The 13,131-nt window shown below is 49.5% G+C and overlaps 1 protein-coding gene across 6 annotated transcripts in view; it reads left to right on the top strand.

Moving 5' to 3' along the window:
* Nucleotides 1-13,131, top strand: part of Brd1 (bromodomain containing 1) — a 54,398-nt gene that overhangs the window by 17,165 nt on the left and 24,102 nt on the right. For 5 of the 6 annotated variants that reach the window (XR_011706969.1, XM_071609382.1, XM_071609384.1 and 2 more), the window contains exon 3: nucleotides 10,010-10,166. The exons of the other annotated variant lie outside the window; for it this stretch is intronic. Coding sequence is in view for 4 of the 5 variants with exons in the window: in XM_071609382.1 (XP_071465483.1) it covers nucleotides 10,010-10,166 (157 nt within the window). In the remaining variant the exon portion in view is untranslated. The remainder of the gene's footprint in view (nucleotides 1-10,009; nucleotides 10,167-13,131) is intronic. 6 annotated transcript variants of the gene reach the window in all.

Below are 13,131 nucleotides of genomic sequence, written 5' to 3' on the forward strand. Positions count from 1 at the left end.
TTAAATTGGGTTTCTGATTTATTTTTTTCCTTCCCATTTCTTACATTGTTTTTGAAAGAATTCCTCCACACAAGACACTTCGCCAGGGAGAGTTCCACTTTATTACAAAAGGCTGTGGGCTTATATAGATCTAAGGAGAGGTGACAGGGCTTAGGTAAATGACGGGTTACTCGTTTATTGGTAAGTTCTTCCAGAAGTCAGTTCTGGAGCCCACGAAATTAGTTCTTATTGGGGCTAAGGTTTCCCGCAGCGAGATTTGACATTGGTGCCAGCTGGAGAGTTCACACTGGTGGGAACTTTTGGCGGGAACTTTTCGCGTCAGTGAAAAAAGGGGAAAATAGGAAGAGAAGGTCCTTAGGCGCCATGTTGGGGTTTTTTTCCTGCGGTGCGGCTGCCATTATACTTTTTCCCAGCATTCCTCCCTTTTTGTTTTCTTAGGAACTAGGGTGTTGTTAGTCAGATCTGGCTGCTTCTGGCTGTGCGGGGGCAGCGCAGGGCCTAGAAGGGGAAGTGGAGGAATGTTGGGGGGGGGCAGGTCTGGGGATATCATGGCAACCAGAAATAAAACCCAGTGGCTATAGACAGCTACTTCGGTAGAGGTGAAGTCTATAAAAGTTCCCTGAAGCCACAAGTCGTCGATGGCATCGAACCAGTCCTGGATGGAGGAGGTTGTTGGTATCAGCCACTGGTCCTGTAACAGAGACTCTAGGAAATATTGGAAGCGTTACCTTGACATGGCGTCACCAGCACCTGAAGAAGATCAGATCGAACAAAAACAGGATGAAGATAAAAATTAAAGCAAAGGTCAGTTTTTGGCAGAAGTTCCACGTTGGGGGACTGACAGAGAAGAGGCCAAGGGCCATGAGGAGGCTTAAAAGGACATAAAGACTCAAGAATCCAGGGTGGCAGATTAAGAGGTTCTCCTGGCTCGTTGTCTCCCGCTGTCCGATGTCCGTTGCATTCCATCGCGCCTGGTAGTGAGCTTCAGCAATGAGTGAGCTGTTCTCTTGAAGATGTTGGGGGTTCATTGGTCATCAGAGGCTGGTAGTGCCTAAGCAGAAGCTGGTTGAAAGTTTGATTAGAAATTTTCTGTAATTGGGTTTGAGGGAACTTCATTATGCAGGGCAAGAGAGCGCAAAAAAGGAGCATCCCAATAAGGGGCCCCAAGAGAGGTAGCAAGTACGTGGTGAGAGAGAATTGGAAGAACCCCGTTATGGGATTAGGGGAGGTGGGTTTGAGCAATTGGGTCAATAATTCTTGTAATTTAATAATATTTTGTTCTATTAGACCAGATTCATTAATATAATAACAACATTCTTCCCTGAGAAATAAGCAAGTACTTCCCTTTTCCGCTGTTAGAAGGTCAATTTGGTGTATGCTCGATTCTCATAGCGAGGCTTATCTAGAAAGCGTTTTTTGCATGAATTATAAGGGCATCTGCCATAGGTGTCAGGCCAGTGCTTACAGGATTCCTCAGTTTGGTCTTGCTATGAAGCATAGCATTGCTGAACATAAGTGGGATGAGGTGGTCCAGTTGAATCCAGTAACATTAAGGGCCCAATTACAGCCAGTGAAAGGGTAATTGCCTTGATCCATAAACTGAGAGTGGGTGGTGCCATCCTGTTGCCATGTCACTTGGATGTAGAAGCTCCATCTGTGGGTTGGGATAGAAGCTTGAGAGAGATTAATGATTAGTAACAGGAGAGGGTTGGCGAGAAACTTTGAGTTTGGTGGGCCCCAGCATGGTGGAAATTTGACTGTATGAGGTCCCGTCCAGCGAGGTTTCAACGACTGAGAATGTAGCTCTCAAAGTAAGACTGCATCACCCGGTTGAAGAGGGTCTGATTCAATTCCTGATTGTGCTGGAACAGAAGTAACAGATGGTGCAGGAAGACACGGGTCTGCGTGTTCTCTTAGGAGTTTGTACAGAAGTATGAGAATAGGGCAGGTAGGACACAAGGTGGGGGGAGGAGTGACAGGAAAGTTTTAGTTGATTAAGAAAGGCGCCCATAGAACAGCTCAGAGGGGCTAAGGCCTAAGGGGGCTCTAGGGGTTGCCCGAATTTGGGTGAGGGCCAATGGCAAAAGATTGGGCCAGGACAGTCTGAGTTCAATAGCAAATTTGGTGAGATGGTCCTTGAGAATGCTGTGAGTCCTGTCAACCTTACCCGAGGATTGGGGTCAGTGGGGGATGTGGAGCCTCCTTTGGAAACTAGTTGAACAACCTGAGAAGTGAAGGCTGGACCGTTGTCTGACTGGATGGAGGCAGGAAGTTCGAACCTAGGAGTGATCTGCTCAATTGAGGATGGAGGCGACAGTGTCAGCAGTTTCCGATGGTGTCAGCAGTTTTCCTGGAGGTAGGGAAGGCTTCTATCCAACTGTAAGAGAGTGCTATCCCCAAATCACAAACAGTTAAATCCTGTGTCAAGGCCTGACCAAAGAGGTAGGGACTGTCCCTGAAGCCTTGGGGTAGGCCTGTCCATGTCAGCTGTTGAAACCTAAAGGATGTAAGGTCTTCCCATGTGAAGGTAAAGAGGTAATAAGAGTCAGGATGCAGAGGCACTGTAAAGAAGCCAGCTTTAAGATCCAGGTCAGTAAAGTGAATGGTCAATGGGGGATATGAGAAAGAAAAGCATGAGGGTTGCAAGCCACCGAGTGGATGGGAATAACTACCTCATTAATTAGGCGGAGTTCCTGGACTAAGTGATAGGCTCCTGAGGATTTGTGTAACAGAAATATGGGAGTGTTGCAGGGGGAGTCTTAGGGACTCGAAGGAAATTTAAGTTTGGCATTTCAGCTGGATACGGACTGGCTAGTGGCGGGAGGCTGTGACTGGTGTGGAGATGTCCCAGACCTGGGGATCATCTAGATCAGGGGGCAATGGCACAGTAGGTACTGTCAGGTCATTAGAGAGGGTAAGGATTAGAGGCAGAAGGAGATGGGTGGTAGTATTCTTGGGGTATAGTTAAAGGGTGGCTCCTAGTAATTGGAGAACATCTCTGCCTAGGAGAGGAACTGGCAGGATGGAATGACCAGAAAAGAGTGAGTGAATGGGTGTCCCTCCAGGGCACAGGCCAGCTTTACAGTTCTGTTTGGGGAGAAGGGTTTGTTATCAATCCCCATAACTGAGACCTGGGAAGGAAACAGAGGCCTAGAATGGGCAGGCAAGACAGAATAGGTAGCCCCCGTGTCCACAAGGAAGCTTATGGACTTACCCGCTGCCTGGAGCATTACCCTGGGCTCAGAGAGGGCAATGGGGGTCTTTGAATCTGGGCTTCTTCAGTCTTCTGCGAACCCCAAAAGTTCAGGAGAGGGGACTGCCTGACTGGTCATACCCCTGCGTAGAGGCGCTGAGGAAGGGCCAGCCATGGGGCAGTCACTCTTCCAATGTCCTGTCTGGTTACAGGTGGGGCATGGCCTTGGGAGTAAGCCATGGGTCTGGGCATTGGCGAGCCCAGTGACCTTCACATCCACATTTGAGGCAAGCTTCTGGTGGAGAGGAATGCTGGTTCCCCTCTGAAACTTCTGCTGGAGACGTAGGCCTCAGGGCCTGCAATGGAGCCTGCTTCAAAGGCCATTTTCACCAGATCTCAGATAGGGGTCTGAGGGCCCTCCTCAACTCATTTGAGTTTTTTCTAATATCATAGGCCAATTGAGTAATGAAATGGGTTGCTAACACTGTAGCCCTGGTGGGAGACTCAAGGTCCAGCTTAGTGTATTTGGTGAGGGCCTCTGTAAGGCAGTTGAGAAATAAGGATGGATTTTCATCAGGATTCTGGGTAATTTCTTTCAGTTTATTGAAGTTAACTATCTTATTAGAAACTGCTTGCATGCCTGCTATAAGATATTGGACCACGCGAGCACAGTGATGGCCATCTTGATAGTCCCAGTTAGGTTTGGTTAGGGGAACAGCTGCTTCACCTGTGGGGAGAGTCATATCTGTTAAACAAATTTGGTCAGCATGATCTCGAGCAGCCTGCTGAATGCGGGCTCGCTCATCTGGGGTCAGAGTAGAGGACAGAACAACATAGACGTTGTGCCAGGTAAGATCATAGGTCTGGGAGAGATATCGGAATTCCTTAATATAAGCAGAAGAGTCAGAAGACAAGGATCCAAGACGTTTTGCAATCTGGGAAAGATCTTGAAGCGAAAATGGGACGTGCACTTGGACTATCCCTTCAGCACCAGCTACTTCCCTGAGAGGACAAAGGAACTGTGGGTTATCTGATAAGAGGGACTGGTGGGACCCGTGTGGGTAGAAGAGAGGCATGAGTAGGGGGAGGGGAAAGGGCTTATCAGTAGAAGAGGTGAGCAGAGTGGGGGAGGAGGGATCCGGAGAGTCCCACCCATTGCAGCCAGGTGGGACCCATCCTGCCCGCCCTTTGGAACCGGGTGGCAAAAGGGAGGCGCAAGCGAGTCAAGGGCTCCCGGGAAAGCTGCCGTAGCGCAATGAAGGTGCAATGAAGGTGAAGGACGGCGGCTCGCCCGCCGGCTGAGGTGGGATCCCGAGGCCTCTCCAGGCTGCCAAGGGCGCACTACCGGCCCGTTTCGCCCACCTCACCCACCTCACCGGGAAGGTGGAGCACCAGTGCACGTGTCTGGTGGCCAGGCAGACTGGAAGCACGCAGACAGGGCCACGAGGGAGGGGAGGGGGATGTCTCCGTCGCGGAAGAGGAGGGGAAGTGCGCAGACAGGGCCTCTGCAGCAGGGAGGGGGAGGGGACGCGGTACTGCTGGGAGGGAGTGCAGACATGAAGAGCGGAGGGAAGGGCGCAGAGGGAAGGTTGGGAGCAGAGAGCAGAGGGCAGGACGGGAAGACCTGGGAATCTCCTTCCACCCTTTCTGACGCTAGCAGTAGTTGCCGGAGAAGATTTTGGATCTAATGAGCCTTCTAGAGGCCAATGATTGCCATTATCCAGAGGATATGTAGGCCAATCTTGGGTACAGAATTTGATCAGGAGTTTGGGCTTGATGTCTGGTGTGAGGGAGAGTGCGGCCAGAATTTTTATTAGACATTTGAGGGGTGAGGCTTCAGGTACAGACGAAGAGACACCCATGGTCACAGGGAGAGATGGAAGAGAGAGAGAGAGAGAATAAGAGTAAGAGAGAGGGACAAAGAGAAAACCCGGGTTGGAATAGCTTTCTGGAAGCTCAGGGCAAACGAGGGATCAAGTGGGCGTCCCCAAAATGACCGACCTCGCGAGGAAATACAGAGGGCACTACCTGGTCGTTACCAGTGAAGTGCGATCTGTGAGACCCAATAGGGCTGGAGCCACAGGCAACCTGACGTCAGGAAAGTTTTTGACGGGAGCGAAAGAGTCAGGATGAGAGGAACGCAGCTCCGGCGGAGGAGGAGGAAACCGGGGAGCCTCTCGTGTAAACCCAGAAGCCTCTCGCCCAAAAGGGAAGTGGATCACCAGAGGGTCCACTGTGGCCAGTGAAGGTCTTAGTGGGGTGGGTTCCCTCCTCCCTACCGGGCGTCAGGAGTGTGCCGGACAGTCACGGTCACAGTTCCTGCTGTTAGCCCGAAGAGAGTTGGCGAGCCGGGGAGGGGGGACTTACCTAAACCAGTTCAGTGGTCAGTGCAGTGAACCAGCGTCTGAAAGAGCAGACTAGGGCGGAGTGTCTCGGTGGAGCCGGGACCGGGGCTCTTGTTAAAATGAGCTCACCCGTGTCCTGGGTTTCGGCACCAGAATGAAAGAATTCCTCCACACAAGACACTTCGCCGGGGAGAGTTCCACTTTATTACAAAAGGCTGTGGGCTTTATATAGATCTAAGGAGAGGTAGCAGGGCTTAGGTAAATGACGGGTCACTCGTTTATTGGTAAGTTCTTCCAGATGTCAGTTCCAGAGCCCACGAAATTAGTTCTTATTGGGGCTAAGGTTTCCCCCCAGTGAGATTTGAAATTGGCGCCTGCGGGAGAGTTTACACTGGCGGGAACTTTTCGTGCCAGTGAAAAGGGAAAATAGGAAGAGAAGGTCCTTAGACGCCATGTTGGGGTTTTTTTCCTGGGGTGCGGCTGCCGTTATACTTTTTCCCAACAGTTTTGGTCTTTTTTCCTTGAAGGGGTCTTTCTGAAGTTGACTGGCCTTTCCTTCCAAGAACAAGTTTTGGTTTTGTGAGGCTTCCTTGTGTATTCTTTTTCTCCTGTACGCCGTGCTGGGGTGGAATCCAGGGCCTGGTGCTCCTGGGCCAGTGCTCCACTCTGAGCTGCACCCAGCCTGGTGCTGGCGTCCTCACAGTGCTGGCTCTTTCAGTCCGTATGTTTCATTTCAGGTAGTCTTTGTTAATGTAGTCTCTGTCGACAGGTGTTCAGGAATCTCCTCCTTGCCATGCAGTGAGCACCTGACTCTGCCACTCTGGTGATCTTTCCTCTTTGAGGGGACCCTTCCCCAGTCGCCCCCAATGCATGTCGTGGCTTAACAGGTGTATATCAGGTTGCTTTTCTGGCATCTCAGTCCAGGTTTCAGGGGCCTCTTTCTTGTTTCTTTGAATTGTGTCTTTGTTGAGATCAGTTGTAGTCTGTTTTCCCTTAACTCTTGATTAAAAGTTGAGATGGGGGCTTAAGTCGTTGCAGCCTGGAAGCTTCTCTTCCATTCTCTTACCCTCTCAAATTCTGAATTCTTTAGCTCTTTCCTTACATGAGTCCCTAAAGTAATTTTAAAAAGCAGTTTGCACTTTGAATTGGAATCTGGCGTTTTTCACTCCAGGGTCCAGTGGTGGAGAGTTGTAACTTCTAGGACATGAAGTGATATGCACATACTTCTGAAGGTGGTGTGGTGGATTGAGAGTAGTCTGGCACTTGACCCGGCACATCTGGCTTCTATCCAGAGCTGCGTTCTTTCTGTTGTCCATTGTCCCAGTGCATGCCAGGTGGACCTAGGTTTCCTCTTGATAAGTTGTTAAAATTGTCAGTACACATGGAAACACCAAGTATTCAGCTTGAGAGTTGACCACAGGTGATGCTTACTGGAGATGTGTATCTGGAGTAAATGGAATTTATTGTTGCAATTTTTTTTTATATTTATTTTTTAGTTTTAGGTGGACACAGTATCTTTATTTTACATTTATGTGGTGCTGAGGATTGAACCTAGTGCCTCCTGCATTCCAGGAGAGCACTCTACCACTGAGCCACAACCCCAGCCCTGGAGTAAATGGGATTTTAAAAAAGACAGCTTCCACGCTGGGTGCAGTGGCACGCACCTGTAATCCCAGCTGCTCGGGAGGCTGAGAGAGGAGGATCACAAGCTCAAAGCCAGCTTCGGCAATGGCGAGGCGCTTAGCAACTTAGACCCTGTTTGTAAATAAAATACAATGTAGGGTTGGGGATGTGGCTCAGTGGTTGAGTGCCCCCTGAGTTCAATAAAAAAAAAAAAAAGCTTAACCTTTTCACGGACAAACATTACTTACTGTGGGAGTGAGACAAGTTCACCCTCAGTTCTTGTCCTGGTTTGTTTTTATATGGTGGAAATGTTGGTCACATCTAAAGTAGGTTGTATTAAATGCAGTTTTATGGTAGCACTGTACTCAAGTTTTAGCTTCCAAAAAAACTATTTAAAATATTATACCAAGGGCTGGGGCTCAATGGAAGAATGCTTGCCTAGCATGTATGAGGCCCTGGGTTTGATCTTCAGCACCAAATAAATGAATAAAGTAAGCCAAAAAAAATGTTGTACCAAAAATTACAAACTGATGTTAATCAGTTGACCTCCGCTTAAATGCTTGAATTTCTCCAGAAGGTAGAAGGTGGGCAAGCTTAAGCCCTTCAGAAGGTTTAGAGTAACCAGCTATTGCAAGGCGTAGGTGTTTATATTGTTATCTCTAAAGGCTGTATCACCAAAATGTACCTGAAACCTTCCCCTTGAAGACACCTTGCTTTTAAAATCAGCTGTACTGAGAAAATTTTGAGTGCACTGTTGATGAATATTTAAAAATTTTGTACATACAATACAAGACTGGAAAGGTTGTAAAACTGATGTGTGCATTATTGATTTACTGTAAACACCTTGTAACCACCATTCATGTTAGAAGGCAAGACCTTGCTAGCCCCATCCCCTGCTAGCCTCTTCCCATCCTCTAGGACCCAGCATTTTTTGGAGCTGCAAGTTCAAGCTGGGGCAGCCTCATGGATTTGGCCTCTGGTGGGAGCAAGTGTGGCAAGACAGGAAGCCAGAGTGTGGAGAGCAGCTGTTGTTTTGACCTTCCACTGGGCACCTCTTCAAATTGCCACGCTGGCAATTAGGCTTCTTGTCCATGGACTCTTGGGACAGACTACATCCAGCATTTATGTCTTTTGATCTCTCTTCTTTGGTCTCTTCATTGCAATTTAATTGTTGGGGGTCCTCCCAGGTTCTTGTCTGCAGCGGACCCCCGACTGGGCTTGGGTTGATTGTGTGTCCCTGGTGCAGTCTGGTGTGTTGTTCCACCCTGCACTCCTAGTAAGCTGGTAGTTAGACTGGTTGATGGGTGCAGGTTGGAGTGTGGCTGTGTTTGCTGCCAGGAGGTAGTGGCTGCAGCCTGTGCACCTGGTGCCGCCTCGGGGTGAGCCATTGCTCACGAGGGCAGAGCCAGTGTTGGCACCTGTGGTGTCTGGGTGCTGTCTTCTGGGGTGCACTTTACATGTGATTCCATTGCAGCCCTGGGGCTATGCATGTTTCCAGAGATCCTGCTGCTGCAGAAGGTGTGGTTGTCTTATGAGGTCCTTCATGAAGTGGATTGCAACCAGCATTTCCTTGGCTCTTCAGATTGCTCAAACATACTTCCATTTGTTTTGCCTCATCTGATCATTAAAAGAACCCAAGGGTCTGTGTCCCAGCATCCCTGTCTGGGTGCAGCTGCTCTGGGCTGTGTAGTGTTAGGATTCACACAGTTCACTTCACAGTCAGAAGTGGTAAAACTGCTGTGCCAAGCAGTAGTCCATGAGCTGAGCATGACCAGCCCTATCCAACTTGTGGTTGTAGAACCTGTGTGGGGCCATGGTCTGAGCCCAAGGGTCCCCCACTCCACTTTTGCTAAAGCCCAGCCTTTTAGTGTGCTGCAGTCACCTTCATTGGAGATGTGGGCTGGGTGCCCGGGCTGCCTTGAGCATGCAGGCACAGAAAGGGTCCTGGTGACCCAAGGAGAGCCTCAGGGCAGGAGACCTACAGCAGAGAGATTGGGAGCAGTCTCAGGAAGGAGCTGTGCTTTCTACCTGATGTTTTTGTTTATTGTTTATTTTGTAAAAGTTTTGATTTGAAGTCTTCAAAAAGTTGAACTCAAAATTCCTTAATTTTAATTTAAGGAGCCATCCGATATTATAAAACAGTTTTGAAACTTTTGATGTTTGGTGGGGGGTGAGGAGCTGCTTATTGCAGTAAGTGCTGGTTTATGATTGAATTTATCATTTTTTTGGCTTCCTTGAGGCAAATTGATGATGGGCCATCTTTTGTTCTAGCAGAAAGCCTCTCTGGCTGGCCTTTAAGGGTTTAAATAAGGACCTCATTCTCATGCACTTGTTTTTATCATTTTGCATTTTGTAGTCCCTAGAAAAAATGAGGTTTCTCAGGAGTCTGGAGAGGCCCAGTTGTCACTTAGAACAGACTCTTCCCACCCTGGCTGTCAGTTGCTGTCCCTCCAGTGGGCCAGTCTGTCTTCCTTGAGGGTTGAGTGGCACCAAGGCCCACAGTGTCAGTCTGAGAAGCCTCAGCACCGCAGTGATGGCCCCAGCCAGCCCGTGAATAGGCGAGAGAGCACACAAAGAATCACAAGTACTTAAAGCTTTGCTCAATTCTTTCTTTTTAGATGTTTAATCTGATACATATTTTGGTAGATGAAATCTTCAAATAGCTGAATTGTGAACTTTGTTTTTGTATCACTAGGGATAGTAGAAATAATGTATATCATGGCTCAGGAGAAGACTAAATTGTGAACCTGTGGTTTTATTAAAAGTAATGCTTCATTTCTAGTTTCTTTGTTGAAAACATTTGAATGTACTGCTTCAAAGCTAAACTCTGAGTTTTTCCATGTTTTAGATTAAATAGGATTGCGAATCAGGTGGCCATTCAGCGGAAGAAGCAGTTTGTGGAGCGAGCCCACAGCTACTGGTTACTCAAAAGGCTGTCTAGGAATGGCGCTCCCCTGCTGCGGCGGCTCCAGTCCAGCCTGCAGTCCCAGAGAAACACGCAGCAGGTACGTGCATGCGCCTTGTCAGCCTCAGTGTCTCTTGCCTCCTGACACACTGACCACACTGAGCAGACAGCCCCTGGCATGGAGGACACTTTCTTTAGGCAGGATGTGGCACTGGGCCTTTGTGCTGGGATTGTGCAGGTGACACATGCATCCTCATGGCCTGTGTGTCTGCTCTTCCTTCTGTCGCTGCACAGGCTGATGAATTGTCGGCCCCGTGCCTGGCACTTGGCAGCTCTGGGGCCAGAAAGTGCTGCCGAGGGAAGCTGTTGTAACATTGGCTGCGTGAGTGTTCAGAGCAGGGACCGCAGGAAGAGTTGGAGGAGCGCCTGGGTCTGATGGCTGGTCTGCACGGTGGGCCCTGGCAGCCTTGCATAGGAGTGATTTGTTTCCGGGCTTTGCTCTGAAGGCCAGTTTTAGCATTTAGTGAGGAGGTAAGGAGCTGAGAGGGTCCAGAGGTTTCCTTTTAAGAAGAACAAGCTCAGGCACCTTAACAGTTCAACATTTTAGCTGTTAATGTAGACCTAAGGAGCCATCCGATATTATAAAACAGTTTTGAAAGAATGTAAAAAAAGTAAAAGAAAAGTAGAAAGTAAAGAATTGGCTTCTGTAAGATGTCACAAAAATGAATTGAAGACAAAAAATGGTACTCCTGAACACCACCCAGAAATATGTATCTGGCAGCTCTGCTCACTTGTGTTTTGCAAGGAAAGGCCAGTCTCAGGGAGAGTGTGTCTTGTGTCAGCCACCTCCTCAGGCTGAGAGGCTAGGAGGGCTGGGTGGAGCCTCATGGGACCTTTGTGTGGCCCTTTTCCTGTGCTGCAGTCCTGAGCAGGGAGTAGCATTGTGAGTCTGGTGTGAAATTCAGCTCTGGTTTTGGTAGGAGTGTGTGGCTCTAGAGTTCCTGGTGGGGCCCTGTGATTTAGGGGGGAGTGCGGTTGGCTGTCAGCTCAGTGGTGCTGCTTGACTGAGCCCTGTGTGGACAGATTGCTTGTACCTGTGAATGGTCTGTGGGTCTGATCTGGGTGGTGGAGTCCTTGGTGCTTGGTGGAGGCTGTGGATAGAAACTGCTCCTCACTATAATCTCCTAGTGACTGTGGAGAGTCTGGGGCCTCCATGAAGCAGACTCCCCCACTTGCATCTTTCCTCCTTTTGTGTTCTGCAGAGGAGCTTGAGCTTGTAAGTCAGCCCCTCACTGGCAAGCATGCTTATATCGCCAGGCTCTGAAGTGCCTGGCAGAGCAGCGGCTTCAGTGGGTATTTCTTGGTTGTTGAGTGACTCAACCATATTTTTCACCCTGTTGTGCTGTGAGGCACTGTTGTTCACCCTTCTACATCCTTTCTTCTTACTCCACAACCCCACAGGGGCTCCAGGTATAGAGGAGAGGAACTTGGGGCAGGGGATCCTTTAGGACATTGAGGTACAGAGTGGAGGAGTATGTGGCCACGGTGGACACTGGCAGGATCAAGGATTTCAGCTTTGCTTCTGTGATGGTGGGAATTTGGAAAAGAGGGTTGTGGCCAGTGGCAGTGGAGAATCTAGACCTGGGATCTCATCCCTGGCTGGAGGGGCTTTCCATTAAGCCGGGATGTCAATAGAGTCTCCGTGAAAAGAGCACTGACGTGGCTGGGAGGGATCTGAAGGCTGTGGGGATCATTGCCCTTCACAAACACTGAAGGATGCAGGGCTTGTGTGGTCTGTGGGTGGCTGGGCCTGGGCAAAATGGAACTGGTAGGAAGGCCAGGGAGGAAAAGGGGGAGACCGGACAAGATGGGAGAAGATGGTGCCACCAGGTGCTTGGGTCGGTCAGACTGAAACAGTCCCAGGAAAGTCTATGAGGACACCTCACTAGGAGGTGGAGAGGAAGGGTCTGTGGACTGGAGCCCAGCATATTCCACAGTGGTGTCAGGAGGCCTGCATTACCTCCCAGTTAAGAGGGCTTTGGGGAGGAGGGACTTGGAATTGCTGAAAGGGCTGTGGATGACCATGCTGAACTTCTAGTGGGGCATATGCACCTGCAGTGCCATGTTGGGGTAAGCGGGAACTGATGGGTGACAGCCCCAGATTACTCCTATATTGTCCTATGAGGATTGATTTTTCTAGGGGTTCCATGACAGTGGTGCTGTTCAGGGAATGTTTAAAAGACTTGAGTTAATCTTTTTTGGTGGTGGTTCTGGGGCCTGAATTCAGGGTTTCCTGCTTGCTAGGCATATGCTCTACCACTGAGTCTCACCTCAACTCTTTTTTTATTTTTTGTTTTGAGACACAGGGTCTTGCTAAGTTGCTCAAGCTGGTCTAGGAACTTGCTGTCTCCTATCTCTTGAGTTGCTGGGATGATAGGTGTGTGTCATTGTGCCTGGCTCCTAATGGTTTTTGAAAGTAGAAGTACTTGATGTTAGAATTTGATTTGCCCAGGTTTCTGGGTGTCTGCCCTCACCCAGGCCCTGGGAGAAGACTGGCAGAGCCCTTTGGTCCCGTGGCTGACCGTTCAGGTATACCACAGACAGGGTGGATGAGCAACTTTGAAAGCTAGGCCCCCAAGGTTGCCAATAGTGCAGCTGGGGTCCGGAGGCCTTCTTAGAGGGCTGTATGCCCTAGACAGTGGAAGGACAAGTACCATGTTCTTCACTGTCTGGAGGAAGAAATAAGGTGGCTGCATAGATTTGGCCTGCAGTCTGGCAGTTGTGTACTCAGTCTGGCCTCTCTCCATTCATCCTGCTCCCTGGGTCTTCCTTTCTTGCCATGCGAGTGTGTCTATCAACTCCCTCTAGGTTGCCACCCCTCCCAGCCTCCTGCTGGTGGCATCTCAGGGAGACTGGGGCTGGCTGGGCTGGGACTGGTTGCTCTCTGGGTCTCAGGCCCTTGGTGCAGTGTCCAGGATGGGATTTGTTGTTGTGGAGCTGGCTAGTGTCTACAGCCCTACTGGCATATCCCTCAGCACTGGGGTTTCTGTTGTGACTGCTGAGCC

This window comes from Marmota flaviventris, chromosome 3, assembly GCF_047511675.1.
Source record: "Marmota flaviventris isolate mMarFla1 chromosome 3, mMarFla1.hap1, whole genome shotgun sequence".
NCBI classification, from domain to species: Eukaryota; Metazoa; Chordata; class Mammalia; order Rodentia; family Sciuridae; genus Marmota; species Marmota flaviventris.